The sequence below is a fragment of the Callionymus lyra genome, chromosome 10 (assembly GCF_982586985.1).
Source record: "Callionymus lyra chromosome 10, fCalLyr1.hap1.1, whole genome shotgun sequence".
In the NCBI taxonomy this organism is placed as follows: domain Eukaryota; kingdom Metazoa; phylum Chordata; class Actinopteri; order Syngnathiformes; family Callionymidae; genus Callionymus; species Callionymus lyra.
The window spans coordinates 10863682-10884450 of record NC_141827.1 but is presented as its reverse complement, the minus strand read 5'-3'; the positions used below and the strand labels follow the sequence as shown (position 1 = coordinate 10884450).

Below are 20769 nucleotides of genomic sequence, written 5' to 3'. Positions count from 1 at the left end.
CCTGCCCAACAAGTCACTGATTCAACGTACGCTTGTGTCAACATTTCCATTTGTTTTGCATCAGGCTAACTACATTTTAATAACGTGTCACTTTAGATGACTCAAATGTTTGGACTAAAGTCTAATGAAGTTCAATGAAGTATAACAAACTCTTTTTTCTTGTGTCTCTGCAGGAAACCGTCGAGTATGCCTTCCTCATCATTTTTACAATCGAGACTTTTTTGAAGATTATCGCTTACGGTTTGGTCATGCACCAGAACGCATATGTGAGGAACGGCTGGAACATGTTGGATTTCGTCATTGTCGTTATTGGGTAAGCTATGTGTGTGTGTGTGTGTGTGTGTGTGTGTGTGTGTCACAGCGAGGGTTTAGTTGAGCAACAACCTCTGACAGCGGAGGTTAGCTTGATTAAAGCACCATTAGTGTGTGAGTGTTAACGTTGCCCAAACCTTCCGATCCCTGTGACCCTTTACACCCCCACACCACATGACCCAGAAAAGACAGAGAGAATAAAAATCAGAGCTTCACCACCACTGGAATGAGTCACTATCACAACATCTCTCCCTTCACTTTCTTTCTTCAGCTCGCTCTCATCCGTCCTGCTGCGCTTTGTCTCCACAGCTCAGTCGTTTAACTTGCCCTTCCATTTGGATCCCTCAACATACCCCCCCCCTTAACACCCCACTCACACTCAAACATCTTTTTTTAATGTCACTTTTATTCTCAATTCTGATGCCTTTGCTATACGTCTATGTTTCCGTTCTGACGATCAGTCTTCTGATGTGCACAGTCCAGTGGGTAGCTGGGTCAGATCCTGTGTGCAGCATACAGGGACGATCTGTCATGCAGCAAAGATACGGACGGATGCTTAAGATCGCTGCTCAATCACTGATACCAACCCCATTTTTTCTCTCTGGACAAAACATAAATACCGACAGATTAAAAAACATTACAAAGACTATGACATGCTTAATATCAAAACAAACATAGACTAAAACATAATAAACAAACTCAAATGAAAAGTCTAAAAAGGGACAAAAAATACAAAATATATATTCATATCATAAATTGTATAAGATTAGATGTGTAAGAAATGATAAGAGAAAAAAAATTTCATTCGCAAAATAAGGAATAATAAAATGTCTTCATATAAAAATACTAACAGGTAAACAATGAATCAGAAAAGGCAGGATCTGCTCAAACAGGCTTCCACTCCTGCAGCCTTCTTCAGTGATGACACAGATACATGAAAATGGACAAGACGAGATTGAAATAACTAGTTGAATGACTCATGTATCGTGACTCGAGGTGTTTTGTGTGATATTTATTTTCACTGTAAAAGTTTTTGGGGATGGTGTGAACATGCTACACATCACGCTAGTTGTGGTGTGTGAATTACGGTACGAAAACAAAATTAAAGTTATGTTATTTACAAAGCCATCATAAAGCATATCACGTTTCATTATCCACAATCTGATTCATTACCTCATCGATATCCATCCTTCATTCAGACAATGGAAGTCTGGAAGCAGAAAACTCTGCAAACCGGGACATGGCAACTTTTGCGTCGTTTAGCGAGTGCTCATGGGAAATGTGCGCTTACGTCGGGCTGAACACGACCACTTTATTCCACTGGTGTCGCTCGACTTAAAATAGCGTAGAGCTGCTTTAAGTGCCACTATTGTTTCTTACTAGCTGCAGCTCATACAAGACGTACAAGTTAACGAAGAAACCTCCACAAACGTCCCTAAAACCAGATGCAGAATATCTAATATATATCTTTAATATATATAGAAAATGTATTTCTCTTTTCCTTGTCCCATTTTAAAAGTTTTCTGAAATTTACGAAATACATCCAGAACCTTCTGAATTATATATATACAGTATATAAACAGGGTGAAAAACATAACTTCCTCGGCGGAGGTAATAATACAAAAGGGAAATTAGTTTTATGTTCTCATTTTAAACGTTGTTCTTGCCTTCAGACTCTTCAGTGTTGTCTTGGAGATTCTGACCAAAGAAGATAAGGGAGAGGGTGAAGGAGATGAAGCTCACTTAACAATGCACGGTCATGGAGGAAAACCAGGTGGATTTGATGTTAAAGCCCTTCGAGCCTTCCGTGTGCTGCGACCTCTGCGGCTGGTCTCAGGAGTACCCAGTAAGTCTCACCTCGTTCCTCTTTAAAGAGAAGCTAAAACACGATGACTGTGACTTTTTTGAGACTCAACGCGTGTTTAGCGGGACATTTAAATGCAAATCTTCACTTCCTGTTTAGGTTTACAAGTGGTGTTGAACTCCATCATAAAAGCCATGGTCCCTCTCCTCCACATCGCTCTCCTGGTCTTGTTCGTCATCATCATCTACGCCATCATTGGCCTGGAGCTTTTTATTGGGAAAATGCACGCAACCTGCTACATGCCGGGCTCAGGTAAGTCCAAACGTTGTAACAGCTACTCATCCTCCTGGTATTAATTCTATAACTGTGATTACTGTAACTGTTAAGCAAATAGTTGCTTAAAAAATAAAATGTAAAAATATAAATCTAAAACTTCAAAACTATGTCTAACTACAATATAAACTCCATCATGTACAAATTAAAGGAGAGGTAGATAATCTTCAAAACGTTGTGAGCAAATTGCATATTTAGTTCAAACGTCAAACTCTGTGTTCAGAATGCTACCGTTTACTCATAACTCTTTCACAGAGAAGGGAGGGCGGGACAAATGGCAGTTGAGTTTGATTGACATATCAACACCTGATCATTGTGAACAGGCCTGTTTAAATGTTTGGATACGGTTTCTTACTTCATGTTTTTTTTTTTTTTTAATTTAATTGGCTGCAATCAAGGTTTGAAGATGATTTTAAGCTATATAGTCAAACATGGTCAAGCTAAACAGCTCATGTCCTAACATTTAAGGTGGACTTGGGTAACGCCTGATGGGAAATCCCAATTGAAAAAAAAAGTATACTTCTCGTTTACACAAGCTTTTACGGTTACTTGTAATGATGGATGATGATAATGAAGACGATAAAGAGACAAACTTGTCTCTAATCTCCATGTTCACACATCTTTCTAATACGTTTCCAGAAATGTTAGCAGAAGAGGAACAAGCTCCATGTGCGATCTCAGGGCACGGGCGGCAATGCCCCATCAATGGCACAGAGTGCCGGGAAGGCTGGCAAGGTCCCAACGGTGGCATCACCAACTTTGACAACTTCCTGTTTGCCATGCTGACGGTGTTCCAGTGCATCACTATGGAGGGCTGGACTGACGTTTTGTACTGGGTGAGAAACTTTTCTGCTGTCCTCCCCGAGATACTGTCACACGAGTCAAACATGATTTGAGTGAATCCACCTTTGCATGTGACTCAGTTTTACTGATTATTCTCTTTTCAATTCTTCTTCTCTTCCTTCTGTCCTTCACCTCCAGATGAATGATGCTATGGGATTTGAGCTTCCATGGGTGTATTTTGTCAGTCTCGTGATCTTCGGCTCTTTTTTCGTTCTTAACCTGGTGTTGGGTGTGTTGAGTGGGTAAGGACGCCTTTCTCTCTACTTTCCATTAACCTGTAACTTTCTAATCCTTCAGGTCAATGACGCCATAGGATGGGAAACACCTTGGATTTATTTTGTTAGTCTGATCATACTCGGATCCTTTTTCGTACTGAACCTTGTGTTAGGTGTACTCAGTGGGTAAGACTTGTTTTGGTGTGCAGTGTGGCAGCTTTGATTTGAGCAATGCATGCTGGGACACACTGTTGCTTTTGGTAAATTCATGATAAATATAGTTACTTCAAATTTCCAAAGACTAAAACGTGTGCAGCATTCTTGGTGTATATGCATTTTTGGAGAAACCTTTATTATGATGTCTATCATTTTTAAATGAAGAGTGTTTTGTGTATGTAACAAAACACTTTCCTAATGAGGGAATTCAATCCACAACTCAACATAAAAGCAGAGTACAGAGTCATTAAAAGTTTGCTGAATCAAACCAAAGTGTTTGGCAGTAAACAACTAAAACTGCTTAGACACGAAATCCTGGCGGAAACTCTTATAAAGCTCTATAAAGAAGTGTTGTGATGAATAGAACGGATCCTGAGATTGCAATAAATAATCAACAGAATATTAGATCCAACATATTTAATAATTTATTTTTCATAAATCTCCCAAACTTTTATCAAGTTGATATCCATGTTGTAAAGCACATTTCCAAAATTACAATTGGTTCTTTTTATTTTAGATTTTTTCTATGACCAGTCAAACATGAAACATAGCACATTTATTCACATCTTTTTGAATATTCCACTACCTTTTTAGAGACAAATATATGTTGAATAAATAAAGGTGTTTTAAAATAAATGCATCAAAAACACTTGATTTAAATCAAAATATATAGCAGATGGTAAATTAAAAGAAATGTTTTTTAGATGCAACATTTTTTCTAAAAGAAATTCTAGTAAGTATTTCTTCATAGTAATATTTTGTTATATTCAGAAACTATTTTAACCACTTTCTTGTTCAAACTTATATCATTTATATTATATATGAAAATATGTTGTCAGAAAACTATTACATTTCGTCATGTATCACACCAAATAAAACTATTTTAACCACTTTCTTGTTCAAACTTATATTATATATATTATATATGAAAAGACGTTGTCAGAAAAATATTACATTTCGTCATGCATCACACCAAATAAAATGACTTCCTAAAATGCTTTTATTTACCAGGACAATCTTTATTTTGGGAACAAATGTCCCATACGTGTGGCATCTTTCCATTAATTTAATCTAAACTATGCTTTCATCACATAATGGCCGTTCTGGCTTAATCTTTGCCTGTCTTCCTGCGGCAAATGCAGACAGAGCATTTCCTCCCCCTTCCTGTCCACGAGCCACCCAACCTTCTGAGGAAGAAATTAATCTTATTCCTCGCCCTTCACTCCCTCTGCGCTACTAAGCTCTCCCAAACCCCTGTTTTCTGCCTCGTTCTGGGAAGTGGGGGTTGAGTGGAACCGTTTCATGAAACATTGATGCTGATCAGACAAGCCTCTTTAAAAGAGACCTTATTATATTAAATACCTTTTTTTAATCTATTTACTGTACCTATTAAAGGTGCAAACATGTTGTGAACAGTGTTGTTGTTCGCTATGTTTGACAATATAGTTGCTGTTCATGATATTTCTATTGAAGCCTTCGGTCTCCTCAAGTTCTTGTACAACTTGAGAATCTTCTTGTCATACATTTGGGTTCTATATGAAGTTCTGGTCTATTTTCACAAGGTATACATCTCCCTCCAGTGGCTAAGCTTCAGAAAATGTCCAGTAGATATAACAACAAATGAACTCTTTTATAAATAACTAACAATCATTGTTGTGTCTATTTGTGTGTCTATTTTGTATTAACAATTATTTTTTTAGTTTTCTGCGAGTCTTTGTTAGTTGTGTTTTTATTTCATTTTTATTTGTTTCTTGTGTATGATTTGCGACGTGGATCTGCACCTACAGAGAGTTCTCCAAAGAGAGGGAGAAGGCCAAAGCTCGTGGAGACTTCCAGAAGCTCCGTGAGAAGCAGCAGCTGGAGGAGGATCTGAAGGGTTACCTGGACTGGATCACTCAGGCCGAAGACATCGACCCCGACAACGAGGACGAGGCCGACGAGGAATGCAAGCGCAACCGTAAGCACCTACCTGGCCCATCATGGGTTCTTGTGTTAAGTTGAAGCCAGATATTGGTTGTTTCTAATTGTTGCTGCTTCGATGACCTGTTTCTGATGTTGGCTGTGACCACATTTGCTTCCATACATTTTGGATATTATCATCTGCAGAACCTTATGCCAACCAAGCATTTAATTCTGTCCGGTTAAAAATATATATTTCTTTCATCTAATGTGACTGAATGTTGTTGTGCCAAGAAATCTTCATTTGATTCGATTACTGCACTAGAAGCAAGATGTTCTCCTTATATTTAGATGATTATATTTTGATATTATTATTTAATTTACTGCTTGTAATACACATTAATGAGCTGTTAATAATTATTTTTGTACCAAGAAGTTAACAAGTTAAGTTAAAAAATTCCCCAACACTTTCTATTATGGTGTCGAGTATAGTAGGATCGATCTATAAACTTAATTGACATAAACATGTATAATAGGATTCATAAAGTATTAGTGTATTTTAGGAGCTTTAAGTAAATTGTCTCGTAATTATAAATCTTATCACAAATAACATATAACATTGTGAAAAGACTAACATATCAACCAAAAACAGTGTTGCTAATAATTATAATTAATATACAATTTTCCCAACTTACTTAAAACTTCTAACATACACCACTTAAAATACTTTTAATAAGTTGAAATACATGATAATAAACTGTCATATTGGCTTCTATAAAGCCTTTTAATGTATTATGGATGTCTTTACTATGCATTACAAACAAGATCTTCATAGATAGTTTTTTGTAATAAGAATAATTATACTATCTTAGTAATACCATAACTATATTTAGACCTGTGTAGAAATTACTTGCTCAATTATGCTTTCAATATTCAATTAAAATAAAAATGATCATCTTGTAAAAGAGGAGAGCTTTTAAATTGAGCTTTAGTAAATGTTTAAAATGTGGAGATGAATAAAACACATTTTAAATTCACATGTTAAGTATCTGTCATCCATATATTAGGTTGTGATCATAAACATGAGGCAAAACAAAGGTGAAGAACGAGTTTGTTGCTGTTGCTGTAATAATTCACTTGAATTAAGTATAAATACTCTGTACTTGACATTTACAAGGTATTTTTACTTTTTTCTGGGAGTAGATTTATTGTCATCACATCACAAGATCTATTTTCCGGTAAAGTAGATGTTCCTGATGAATGATTTATTCATAATTGATCACATGACCCATAAGTTTTCTCTCTTTTTTACTTGATTTATCAAAAATACAACTTGTTTTTAACTAATGATGAGCAAAAAAACGATTGTAATAACTCATAAGAGGAGGTAAAATATACAATTTATTTAAGGAGTACACATTGATGAGTGTATGTAACTTGAGTTTATCGAATGAAATTGGGTCATGTTGTGTAAGAGCCGTGTATATCAGTGACGGCAGCCTGGTATCAGTGGAGGGAGGAAATGAAACATATTACACGAGCAGTTGAAGAAACTCTTAATCCAAATCCTCCTTCTAAGCAGCACAACAGAGGAAACTGTGACAGCCTCACCTTTTGGTGGTGCACAGAATCTGGTGAAGGCTTAAGCAAACCTGAAGCTTACCAACAGCTTGTTAGTGAAATGTTCATTCTTCATTCATTGCTGACCGTTTGCTTCTCGTGTGTTTTCTGCTTTAAAAGAAACGTTAACACTGCCACATCGCTGCAGACATTTGCTCTATTCCGAGAAAGAATCATGTTGTTTTTCCGGCCTTCATTCCGGCTTCTCTGTGTCTGTCTGCGGTGCCACTCGCCCCCTACCAACATGTTAATCTAGAAATCCTCAGCGTAGCTTGTCACGTCTTACCGACATGGATCCGTGTCCTGCTCTCCTCAGTGTCTGCGGCCCCCTGCTGATTCTGTCGTTGTTGGATATTGATACTTTGAAACCTGTTATGTCTTGTGGTGTTTGTCTGCTCTGACCCGTTTTTTGATCGCGACCCATTCTCGCCCTCCATGTCTCCCTGCTGTGCCGTTGTGTCTGAATGCATGGACCTGCATGCCTTTCACATGAAGGGGTGACTCTGGCTGACCTTACTGAGAAGAAGAAAGGAAGGTTTGGGTGGTTCAGCCAGTCGTCCGACACTCATGGTAAATCCTGTGGTTTCCCTCCAGACTTTTGATTGATATGACATGATGTAGTTAAGATGTACTCAGAAAGAACGACTTTGATTGCTTTTTAAGGGGCAATCTAGAAGGCATTCAATGAAGAAAGTTAGATGAAGACACGAATATGAAGTTACTTTCTAGATCCTCTTTTAACAAAATGTGTATTCATCAAAAACTGTCTATAACAGTAGGTATGAGTATGATTGCGATATTCTTTTTATTCTTGGAGGCTTCAAATATCTAAATGATGTCCGTTTGAGTCCTCCTCTATCAAACACTCACCATGCAAATGTATTTGATTAATCTTTACTGTTATTGGCCTCTATATAATTATTTCCGTCAATAATTAGAATCTTTTATCTTTAATTAAACACGGACATCTTTATTGTTCATGATATCAACATTAAATTTCTTTAATTGGAGCCAACCTTCCGGCGGGCCTTGTAAAATTATATATAAATAATTCTGTTACTACTACTACTAAAACATGAATAATACTTTTTTAATGAATAACAGACCTAAACAAGACAAAATGCTCTCATTTGCTCACAGACTGCAGCTGGACTAGACTAAAACCACATTAATGAAAAAGGACGAACCCAAGTTAACATGGAGAATTCATTTCGCTATATATCAAAGTAAAATGGCAGCGTCACCATCTCCACCCTACTTTATTCCCAAGTTTGAAAAGCAGGGAATTGGTACGAGCGAAGAAATGAGGGCTAAACCCAGATCACTTCTGCAGCAGTCAGCACTATTTTGGGAGCTGAAAGCTGTCTGATCGCTGGAGCATCAAAGCCGACACTTCTACACGAGTTAAGCAGCAGCACCAGTGTGAGCTCTCGACACACGTCGCACTCGCTCATTTAAGTTAAAGCAAGTAAGACGTTTCACGCGGTTAATCATCGGCTGTCTGCAAAGTCTTTGTGAGTGCGGTCGGACAGGGAAGGGTAGTGTCTCAGAGACCCGCTCAAACAGCCTCGTCCTCCTCACCCTGCTCCCTCCTTCCCTCACTTCCTCATTGTCTGTCTCAGTCAGCCCTGGAGAAGCAGCTGTCCACTGGCCTGTCCCGTGTCTGCCCCCTCTCAGCGCTGCGTAAATGATACTAATGATGACAGTGATGCAGACCCACAGTGCTTATCTCCCTCCGTGCTATTGGGCACTTCCTAAACTGCAGCAACACCCTGCGGAGTAATTAACACAAGCCGTCCACGACCGTTAAAATAAAACTCAAAGATAATCAGAACTTTAAAAAAAGATTTTTTTTTTTACTTTTTACCGTGCATTTAGAATACTTGTAATATATTTGGTGTGTGATTCTGCAGCGAGTGTTCCAGCCAGTGAAACGGAATCTGTAAACACAGAGAATCAAAATGGGGAGGATGAAAAGACGCCGTGCTGTGGACCGCTGTGGTGAGTTTTTTTTTTCCTCACGACACAGGGGAGCAATGTTGAAAGAGTTTCTTTCCGACTGCATCATATTTTTTATTCTCATTGGCCGACAGTCAACGTGAATTACTTCTGTGTGTTGTAAATGATGAGTCACACACTACCCAACAAAACTAATCGTAATATTTTGTTTTTTCGTTTTAGTCAGAAGATTTCCAAGTCAAAGTTCAGGTCAGTACTTTCCTCTCTTGTCGCTGTTTCTTAGCCTCCATTCTAAATGATGAGAAAGTGAAATATGTCTACTCTCCTGCTACTTTCGTCGCCACCAATATTTATCAAATTGAAGTGATGACGTTGTTGATACGATGTGCTGACTGTGCGATTACGTGAGCTCATTAGCTGAGTGTTTCTTCCACGTCCCTCCCTGCAGCCGACGCTGGCGTCGAATGAACCGGTTCTGCCGCAGAAAGTGCCGGTTGGCCGTCAAATCGGTGCCTTTCTATTGGCTGGTCATCATCCTGGTGTTTCTCAACACGCTGACCATTTCTTCAGAGCACTACAACCAGCCAATGTGGCTGACACAAGTACAGGGTATGAACGTGCATGTCCGAGTCTGACTCATGATAAGAAACTACAGTCTGTTATAACTGTCATTATTATGAGATAGAGAGACTCCCATTTTAACCCTGAAGAAATCAGGATGGAATATTTTGTTATTTGCAGACAGACGGATAGTTTTATCAATCCTTTTGGCGGTTCCCTGTTTATAATCACATGCATCCACAGAAGAAAAAAAAAAGTTGTCAACCCATATAGCGTTTCCTTCCAAGCATGGTATTGCAGATTGTTGTTTTTTTTGGACACGGTACCACATATTTAAATATATTGTCTCGAGCTTCCGTCAATGAACACTTTTTTGCCTTCATTCAAACTGTTAAAAACTGTTGATTTTCACAACAGCAGCAACTTAAACACACCCAAAGGACAAAGTAAGAGACACTAATTGCTGCACCAACCTTACTTATGGTGCTAACCAAACTCTTACGATGCCTTTCCAGACACTGCTCTATATAGTAATAGCTGCTTAGTCGCTGCAATAATGCACTGAAAATCTATGTTGTTATTTCAAAAGAGATCAACAGCTGCGATTGGTTTGCTGGGCGGCAAAGCATTATGCTAGCCGTTCAGATCAGGCTCCTTATATGCCAGGTCGAGTTTGAAAGCTCAAATAAATGTTGTGAAATTAATAAATGAAGTAAGTGAAACATTAAATAGTTATTACTCTGCAGATTTATTCTCTTAATATGTGGCTCAGGACGGAACCCCCGTAGTAAACAAGGGCCCAATCTACAAAATAAGAATTACTTTTTAACTTGTCTACATGATCAGTTTTATAGTTTTACCCTGAGGGGCTGCAAGTGACCCCCAGGCCTCACTTTCCTGACACCTATAGTGAAACTGTTAAGTATAATTCACTGCCTTTAATGTGTTTGTGTTCTAGATGTAGCCAACAAGGTGCTTCTGGCCTTGTTCACGTGTGAAATGTTGGTGAAGATGTACAGTCTTGGACTTCAAGCGTACTTCGTTTCTCTCTTCAACCGCTTCGACTGCTTCGTGGTGTGCGGAGGAATCACAGAGACCATCCTGGTCGAGCTGGAAATCATGTCTCCTCTCGGTATCTCCGTGTTCCGCTGCGTCCGTCTGCTGAGAATCTTTAAGGTCACACGGTACGACTACAACGAGCCGTCTGAGTGAGGTTGTGTGATTTCGTCGGACGAAGGTCGATCGACGTCTTGTTTTGTTTGATTGATTCCAGTCACTGGCAGTCACTGAGCAACCTGGTGGCCTCTCTGCTGAACTCCATGAAGTCAATCGCTTCCCTGCTGCTGCTGCTCTTTCTCTTCATCATCATCTTCTCCCTGCTGGGCATGCAAGTGTTCGGTGGAAAGTTCAACTTTGATGAAACCCAGACCAAGAGGAGCACTTTCGACAACTTTCCTCAGGCACTGCTCACAGTGTTCCAGGTAGACACGGTTGATTCAATTAGTAAATGAGTCACTCATGTCTTCTGCCAAAGTTTGCTTTTTTAATTTTTTATATGTAGATTTAAAACATGTTTTTTCAATGCTACCATATAACCAGCCATCCATGTGACCTGTTAATAATTTTAGTCGTAAACAAGTTTAACTCCTGATATATTGTTTAGCAGTCTGATAATAAAAGGATCTCATACTAGGAACTTAATGTCAGGCAGGGAATCTCAGAAGAGCATTGAAAAATGTATTTAATTATAGTTAAGTATATTGTTATTCATATTTATCAGAGCATCCAATTTAGTCGGTCAATAGTTATCCAATATTGTGTTGCAACATAAATATATATGTATCTAAACAAAATGTTTCAGATCCTGACAGGAGAAGATTGGAACGCCGTCATGTATGATGGGATCATGGCGTACGGAGGGCCTTCTTCTTCTGGGATGATAGTGTGTTTCTATTTCATCATTCTCTTCATTTGCGGAAACTGTATCCTTCTATAACAATCTCTGACTTTGTAGAAAAAGCTTTTTATTGACGTCGCCAACATGGTTTCTCTGTCAACTTTTTAGTTTTATTTTGTCATGTTCATACTTGAGGGGAAAAATACAGTTTTCAAAATGATTCACTGAGTTTTAAATGTGACTATTTTATAGTGTTTATATATATTTTATTCAAATTAAAGTCAAATGTCAGGCTTGTGTTGTCGGATGAGTCATGATGGTTCTTCACTTTCTTCTGAGGCAAAGAAGAGACAAAAATAAATCCCTTATTGGTCGTTCAAGGTCAAATTGAAATAAACAGCTCTTTACACACAGATGATGGCCTGCGGCAAAACCTTTTGTTGACAGCAATAACATGTATTTCGTGCGATGAGATATCCTTGACCAAAGGCAGACATCCTCCTCAATGTCTTCTTGGCCATTGCTGTTGACAACTTGGCTGATGCGGAGTCTCTCAACACGGATGAACCAGACAAGAAAGGGTGAAAACTATTTAAGAAAGCAAATAAGTGATGCTTGATGCAGCAACTTCTAGTTATTAAAAGAGTATATTGTTTTGTACAGGGACAAAAAAGAAGAGGAGAAAGAAGAGAAGGTAAATTCAGTGTTATTAAGGAATAGAAAAGTTATCTGAGGTAGCTGGGAATTGATTTGTTTTTTTATTTTATTTGAAGGAGGACGAAGAGGACAATGATGACACAGCTGGGGATGAGGATGACCCTGAGGTTCCATCCGGGCCTCGGCCCGTCCTTTCCGACTTGGTGAAGAAAGAGAAAATCACCCCAATCCCAGAGGGAAGTGCCTTTTTCATCTTCAGCACCACAAACCCGTAAGAAAAACACATGTATATTCCACTTAAACCTGAATGACAAAAACACCGTAAGTGAGGTTGTGTTGTGTTTATTGCTCCAGGGTCCGCGTGTTCTGCCACAAGCTCATCAATCATCACATATTTACCAATCTCATCCTGGTCTTCATCATGCTCAGCTCCGTCTCTCTTGCTGCTGAGGATCCCATCCGGAACTTCTCCGCCCGCAATATTGTAAGTATCCACTTCCATTGCTGTATTTTTAGGCAGATTGAGCAGTTTGTGGGCATTTAAAAATGCCTTATTTTGGTCATTCTACGAAACTGGTGTCTTTGTTCTTTTTTTAAAGGTCTTTACCATTAAATTCCCAACTTGGGCATGAATCCTAATTAAAAAATTAATTGTATAATATAATTTTAATTGTGACCTTGTGTCATTGTATTTTCCCTTCATCGTGACAGGTTTTTTACAGAATCTAGATTCTTATATTCTTATAAAAAAGATACAAAAAAATGTTACTTGGTGGTTAATTTCACCTCAGAATTACTGTTATCAACAAGCTCTGCTCACAAGTCCACCATTCTATTTAAAACTGTCCTTCACTCTAGTTTAGTAGTTGAAAACAAGCCAACAGTTTGTCTATCTACAATTTTTTTCTTATCAGGTAAATGTAAACCTAAAAGACCAAATTAGTCATATCAACTTGTCCGTCTCCTCTTGCAATGCCTCGAGTTATTATATGTTCTGGCTGTTTAAAAACAGTGTCATTGTAGTAGCGAGAACATACAATTGTTATGATTGGGTGTGAACTAATAATTACATAATTACTATCAATTTGTGCAATCTTGTGCACATAAAATGGGCCTATATGGACATAAAAGGCAACGGTTTCGTAGAATGACTATAATATATATTTATTTCCGAAAAACAAAATAAAATTTAAAAACATTGGCCGAATATCAGTAAATATTTATAATACACAAGCCAAAGTGATCTAGGATCACAATTGTATAGGCTTAACCATCAAATAAACTAAGCAACATAATAAATGACTCCAAGCTCAACCACCGTTATTGTGCAATAAAGATAAAAAAAATATATAACTTTTTGATTGAATTTAATCTGTGTTGTAATCGCTTTTTCTGTCCATCAGTACATACAGGAACTAGAAAGTGAGCTACTAAATAATGGCTTGTGCAGTTAAGTGTTTGATTATTTTCTTAATGACATCTCTATTTAATTTAGTCAAGTTATAAGGGATCTTTATATGACCCACTAGGTGTTTAATTTACTTGGCTTAACCAGCAACTAAAAAAGCTGTAAAATTAATAACTCAACCTCATGACTTTCTTATGAGAATGATAGGGTAATGTGTTTAAACTGTTGATTTTATACGTCAAAAAAGTGCCTAATTAAATTCTGTACTGAATATGAAAAAGTGTAAATGATGTAAAAATGTGAAATTAAAAAATGTAAAGATGGCATTTTCAAATACTCTGCTGTGTATGCTACTGCAAATCAGCCAAACTAAACTTCCATAAGTCATCAGCATTATTTGTAGTTTGAATCAACTAAGTAATAAATTTACCAAACAAACTAACTAAAAAATGTAAACTAAATTTAAAATGAATTAAGCTCGCTTCTTTACACAAGAAATTCGTGAAAAACGACCTCACCTTGTCCTTAAAGTTCAAGATCAATTCAATAAATGTTGTTGTGTTTCTTCTTAAAATACATATTCAGTGTTGTTGCCAAAGTTAAGGTGTTCTTGTCGCCCAGACAAAGGACATATTCTCCTTTACCTCATGATTTAAGAGATATGTACCCGTAAAAAGCTTCATAAATATCAGAGAAATGTGTCTGTATTATGAGTTTGATGGTTATTTTTTTACGATAAGCAATTGTTGTGTCCTCCATTGAAGTGAGTAACAAGGACACAAATACAGTAATAAGTGATGGTAAGATAAGATAAATATATGAGGCTGTTTCTGCTTAAGTATTTCATTACTGGGATCATTGGATCTATTGATTTGTATGTACAGATATTTCACTGAAGGGTAATTCATTTTTATGAGAGGTTTTCAACAATGGTTTACCTGCAATGCATGAGCCGAGGAAACAGGTATGGATCGCTGTCACGTAAGTTGAAATCTCTTCTGCCGTGAAGGTTTAGCGGTACAACAAAAAAAAAAAGCAACAACTACACAAAGTTCTGATAATGTTTTTTATCATATTGAAGCATATTTTGCTATTTCCTGAAGATCTATTCAAGCATTGACATCATCAGTAACTAATGTCAGGCTCAGGATATGGCTTCAGCTAATATAGTTCAGATTTATAGAAACTTTAATTCACAACCAAAAGTTTAGGACCACACCGAACATTCTCTTTTAATCGCACACATTTGTGTTTTGATTGAGGTAGAAACTCCAGAAAAGCCAAACACCTCCTCTAACTTTTCATTGCAACAAGGAGCCAAGATTCAACTCATTCCACCAACACTGTACAAATTTTGGTAGTTCTTTGCCAGATTCTTGCTCTACAGCTGACATAAATGTCATTTGGTGGATTGAACATGGAAAAAGGCAATGACTTAAATGACTCATTAACATTTCTGGCAGCATTTGTCTGTCTTTTCATTTTATCCATATTTCTGCAGCTTAAATCTGGACCATGGGGTCACTAAAAAGTGGAGGAAATGCATCATTAGACGACATAAGACGACTTTTGGACATATTTTTGCTGCAAATGAATGAAATGCATTCATTGGAAAATGAAACATTTCAGTCACTTGTGGAACATTGAGCAATCTAAAAAAAAAAACAGTCCAGTAATTGCAAGTGGTCCATTCAAAAGGATTGGATAATGACTCTTCAATCAAACGTAAGTGGCATTCGTCCCGTCCTTCCCTCTCAGTGAAAGACCCATTAAAAAGGCGCTTTAAAAATAAAACGCTCTTAATTAAGAAGACCGAGGGTTTGGACTTCTGAATTCTAGGCAAATTCTAGGCATCAACACGATGAAGATTAGTCTTTCAGTCAAATACAAACGTGTGCGTCATCATGTTTGTGGGTGGTCCTAGACTTTAGGACGAGAATGAAGTAAAGCAAAATCAATTCTTTAATTTTATACTTTGATTTATATCATTTAAATACAAACCAAGTTCTTAAAGGCAAACATTTTACCTTCAGTGATTTAATTTTCACTGAATAATTGAAACAACAATGATTGGACACAGTTCTAGTAGCCAAATCTTATCTTTCCAGTTCTCCGTGTCAAAAAAACATGATGTTTAAATTTGAACTCTGAACTGTCTATGTTAAACATCTACGTTGCTTTTTGCAGATACTTGGTTACTTTGACTATGCTTTCACGGCTATCTTTACTGTTGAGATCGTATTGAAGGTAAATGTCTTGTGTCCCTGTCCGTGCTGTGCCTAACCTCTCCCAATAACAGTCCAAACGTGTTGTTGCCTTCCAGGTCCTAGGCTATGCAGATTATGTCTTCACTAGTATGTTTACATTTGAGATCATATTAAAGGTAACCTATTAAATGACAACGAGAGCCTTGCTGCATTCTCTCCTTGTGTGTCACCTGCCACAACAACCTGGCTTGTTTGTTTCCTTTCTCTTATTTACTTTTTTCTTCATGGCACCTCTTTTTAAACAACAAAAAAAAGAAAGAAATTAGTGAAATGTTCCAGTGCTGGCTGCTACTCTGCACTTTGAATCCTAAGATTTGAGTTTAAACAAACCCATGGAGTCAGGTCGGGGGGGGGAAGGAAACAGTACATGAACATTACATTCTTCTCACCGGGTGTCACGTCATTCGGGTGGTCATCCCTAAATTAAAAACATGATGCATTCACTGCAACCAATTGTAGATTTTGTTGAAGCATTGACTGAAGTTGATTTGAGGTGATTCTAGTGTGGGGAGGAGGGTGGGGGTTCAACTCCAGTCAAGGCTCCATGGCTCTCTGACTGACTGCTGCTCTGATGAATCATAAAAGAGGGGGCAAAACAAACCATGTTCCTGCGAGCATGGTTCAGTCTGCTTTCCCTGGCTGAGGGCATACAAATGTGGACTCGTCTCTGCAGAAGATTCTGAAAAAAGATTTGATTCACAAAGCGCTCTTGTTAGCTCTCTCACTGCTGGGCTCCACCTTTACATGCTCCCAGAAACAAATCCTTTACTTTTATTATTTTGGGGAAAAAAAGAGTTTATTTGGCTGGATTTCTTCTCTTGCTTGCTTAACTTTTTAACAGCTATTAAAGAACATGATAAAAATGTACTTTAAGATGACGGTCCACATGAATGTGACAGTAAGGCCATTTCACTTTCCAATCACTATAAACTAGAGCTCTTACAGGTGGTAAATATGGCCGCCGTCACTGCAACAGCATGCATGTTTTATTGCCTCATCCCATAGTCGATTGTGAAATGAATGACTTACTACTACATTCATGTAACGAAGGGCCGTGGGGGTGGCGATAATAGACTTTACACTCCTCCACCGCTCCGGCTCGCCACCCCTGAATCAGAGTGACTTTACAGAGTGTGATAAAAGTGTGACTAAATAATTAAGTAAGTGTGAATGAGATTTTTTTTTTTTTTAAATGTTTTCTAAGTGTGAATGATTAAGTGTTATTTGATGACTGTGTGTATTGGCTGCAAGATTATATGTACATATGTACATGTGTGTTGTTTTTCCTCCTGTCATATGCTATTCTGACTCAATGGTTTCTCGTCAGATGACAACCTACGGCGCTTTTCTCCATAAAGGCGCCTTCTGCAGGAATTATTTCAATCTCCTGGACTTGTTAGTCGTGGGAGTTTCCCTCGTCTCCTTTGGGATTCAGTAAGAGCTCTTGTTGTTGTCGTCGTATGTTTTTGAATAATATTACTGTCATGTCCACACCTTCACAATTTAGTGAAGAGTCATTCAAAATATGGAATATTTTCATTTATTGACTTTGTTGCTTTCAAAGCCTCTTAGTCAGGGGTTTCAAACTTGTGGCCTGTGGGTCATTTGGGGCCTGAATCATGATATTCTGTGGTTCTACATTTATTGTCTTTATTGACTCAATTTGTATTCAACGTCAAATCATATATATCTTTAATTGTATTGTTAGGATGGAAGACATTTATCAAATAAAGTCCGAAAAAAAATGTGAAACCATAAAAAGTTTTACAAAATATATATATTTTATTTTTTTATTTTTTTAGGTTAGATCGTTCAGAGTTTAAGGTACCTGGTCTCAAGGAATATACTTATTATGCCAACTTGACTCTTATAAACAATCATTAATTCTGTGGTAATGATTTTCCACAATCTTTTACTATTTAATTTCCAATTTTTTGAATGCGTAAATGCTGTTTCATTCATTGATTTTCTACTATATATTCCCTTGTGGTGGTCGTGGGGGGTCTGGAGCCAATCGCACATTCTCTCATCAAAATGAATTTGATACTGTAGCATGCAATTCACTTTTTATAAAAGAAACATGAAGCTACAATGATAATTAGGCTCAGAAGATTCTAGGAGTGGAAAGTAAGGAGTCGATTAAAACAATGAACCCACACTAGTGCGTTCATTCGCGTCATAAACCTACATTGAAAAGTAAAATAAAAAAGAAGTTTTACTTTCAAACTGCTATTTTAGAGTGTGACAAAATGATTTAAATAGTTTTTAAATTATTATTATTTTTTAAATTTACTTTTTATTTGATATCACTCATTTAAAATTAAACAGAAAACCTTGAATATAGATTGTAATGATTTAAAAAATTGCTTCTGCCAAGGAGTGGTGGTGAGCGTGTTTTTCTTTAAGCAAAAACAGGATTATGGCTGGATTTTAATGAAATATTTAGTAAATTATGATGGTAATATATTGATGAAGTAAATGCATGAACAAAATCGATTATGTTATCTGCCAAAATATAACACATTTTATTTATGTGCAAACACATTTAAGATTTGTCAACAGGGTAAAATAAAGTAATTTTATCTGTATTTTTTTTCATCAAGTGAGAAAATAATGATTCTGATTGTTTACTGTTGATTGAACGTTGAATTGTTTGACCACAAACCACAAGTTTGCCCTCCATCACAGGTCTTCTGCCATCTCAGTGGTGAAGATACTCAGGGTCCTTCGTGTCCTGAGACCCCTGAGGGCCATCAACAGAGCCAAAGGCCTGAAGGTTCCGTTCGCTGAGACTCACAGCTTCTTGATATGAATGACTGCCTTTCAACACTAACCACGTCTCTTCTACGCCCGAACAGCACGTGGTCCAGTGTGTGTTTGTAGCCATCAGAACCATCGGCAACATCATGATCGTCACCACGCTGCTGCAGTTCATGTTCGCCTGCATCGGTGTGCAGCTGTTCAAGGTCGGAAGGACACCGGAGGGATCTTCTCTGGTCACGTTTGTTGCTGAGTAACGTAATGTCCACGTCCTCAGGGAAAGTTCTACCGCTGCACCGATGAAGCCAAGTCCACCTCAGAGGAGTGCAAGTATGTCCGACTCTGCTGAGAGAAAAACAAACGTCAGCGATTTTCTGATGGAGATGTTGTCTTCCTCAGAGGGACCTTCATCCTCTACAAAGAGGGAGACGTGAACCAGCCGACGATTCACAAGCGTGTGTGGCACAACAGTGACTTCAACTTCGACAACGTCCTGATGGCCATGATGGCTCTGTTCACCGTTTCCACCTTCGAAGGCTGGCCTGCGTAAGACTGTTATTCACATGAAACGTATAAACATCTGCAGGAAGATAAGGTCTCTTTTGTCTCTTGGACCTAGGTTACTCTACAAGGCCATCGACTCCAACAGGGAGAACCTCGGCCCCATTTACAACTACCGTGTGGAGATTTCCATCTTCTTCATCATCTACATCATCATCATCGCTTTCTTCATGATGAACATCTTCGTAGGTTTTGTGATTGTCACGTTTCAGGAGCAAGGAGAGAAAGAGTACAAAAACTGTGAACTTGACAAGAACCAGGTTGGTGCTCACAATATGAGCGAATAATAAAAGTCATTTGCGCATTAAAGGTGGGGTAGATGATTCTCAAAACAGCGTGAGCAAGCTGATTTTGGAGGAACTGTCTAAACACAGAGCACTGAGAGGGTGAACAAATGGCAGCTTAGTTAAATAGACATGTCAATGTTTAGCAATGTTTTTTACAGTACTTTATATTGCACAAGTGTTTCATTATGGTGTTAAAAATCTAAATATTTATCAGGCTAATGATTTTCTTCAAGGTTTAAAAAGAACAAAAATGTAATGAAAATGCATTTATATGATTTATGATAATTGTTGCAGATTTGTTTCATTTGTCTCACAGTCTAATGGTTTAAGAGTTTGTTGGTAACACTGAGGTCTGTGTGCAGCGTCAGTGTGTGGAGTACGCTCTGAAGGCTCGTCCACTGAGGAGATACATCCCCAAAAACCCATATCAGTACAAGTTCTGGTATGTGGTGAACTCCACCGGGTTTGAATACATCATGTTCGTGCTCATCATGCTGAATACACTCTGCCTGGCCGTACAGGTGAGAAGTCCATGAATATTCTTTATCAATAAGATTTAAACTTTTATTCCAAAACATATGACTTACCTATTCATACACTGCCATGTATCTGTCTGTTTTTTCATCTATGGATAATTTAACCTATTAATCTTTCTACATTTATTTTTAAAATGTTTAGTGGTATGTAGCTTTTGTTACATATATCAGAACATATTTATTTATATAACACTTTAGGGGAATTAAAAAATGATAAAGACATGCAAGTAATAAAATATCAAAGGAAAAATTACAATAAAATAAGAGTAAGAACACTGAGAATTATCGTATGTCAAGACAGTGTCATTAAAAACTGAAATAATTAATAACTGTGCTGGGATAAAAAACAAAAGGTAAGTTAAAAGTTTCCTCACATTAAACTTAACGTAAACATACTTACCACATGAAAATGTTGCTGCTAAATTAAAAAAGACTAACTATCAAATTAACCTTCACTGTTTCCTCTTTGCAGCACTACGGCCAGTCGACTCTCTTCAACTACGTCATGGACATCTTAAACATGGTCTTCACTACGGTTTTCACTGTGGAAATGGTTCTCAAACTCATTGCTTTCAAACCCAGGGTGAGTCATCCCTCTCCACACAGCCACAAACACACAGCGCACTTAAAAGAG

The 20769-nt window shown here is 37.7% G+C and overlaps 1 protein-coding gene across 1 annotated transcript in view; it reads left to right on the top strand.

Annotated features, from left to right (window-relative positions):
* The window catches only part of cacna1da (calcium channel, voltage-dependent, L type, alpha 1D subunit, a), a 57102-nt gene that overhangs the window by 15758 nt on the left and 20575 nt on the right, over nt 1–20769 (top strand). The window contains exons 4-30 of the mRNA XM_087801193.1: nt 174–313; nt 1986–2158; nt 2276–2428; nt 3089–3285; nt 3431–3534; nt 5511–5680; nt 7738–7812; nt 9156–9243; nt 9424–9450; nt 9650–9810; nt 10721–10946; nt 11036–11243; nt 11624–11744; nt 12153–12240; nt 12323–12353; nt 12433–12587; nt 12671–12800; nt 15912–15971; nt 16048–16107; nt 17319–17425; nt 18680–18767; nt 18850–18957; nt 19029–19081; nt 19151–19297; nt 19371–19572; nt 19962–20120; nt 20608–20718. Of these exons, the coding sequence (XP_087657319.1) occupies nt 174–313; nt 1986–2158; nt 2276–2428; nt 3089–3285; nt 3431–3534; nt 5511–5680; nt 7738–7812; nt 9156–9243; nt 9424–9450; nt 9650–9810; nt 10721–10946; nt 11036–11243; nt 11624–11744; nt 12153–12240; nt 12323–12353; nt 12433–12587; nt 12671–12800; nt 15912–15971; nt 16048–16107; nt 17319–17425; nt 18680–18767; nt 18850–18957; nt 19029–19081; nt 19151–19297; nt 19371–19572; nt 19962–20120; nt 20608–20718 (3342 nt within the window). The remainder of the gene's footprint in view (nt 1–173; nt 314–1985; nt 2159–2275; nt 2429–3088; nt 3286–3430; nt 3535–5510; nt 5681–7737; nt 7813–9155; nt 9244–9423; nt 9451–9649; nt 9811–10720; nt 10947–11035; nt 11244–11623; nt 11745–12152; nt 12241–12322; nt 12354–12432; nt 12588–12670; nt 12801–15911; nt 15972–16047; nt 16108–17318; nt 17426–18679; nt 18768–18849; nt 18958–19028; nt 19082–19150; nt 19298–19370; nt 19573–19961; nt 20121–20607; nt 20719–20769) is intronic.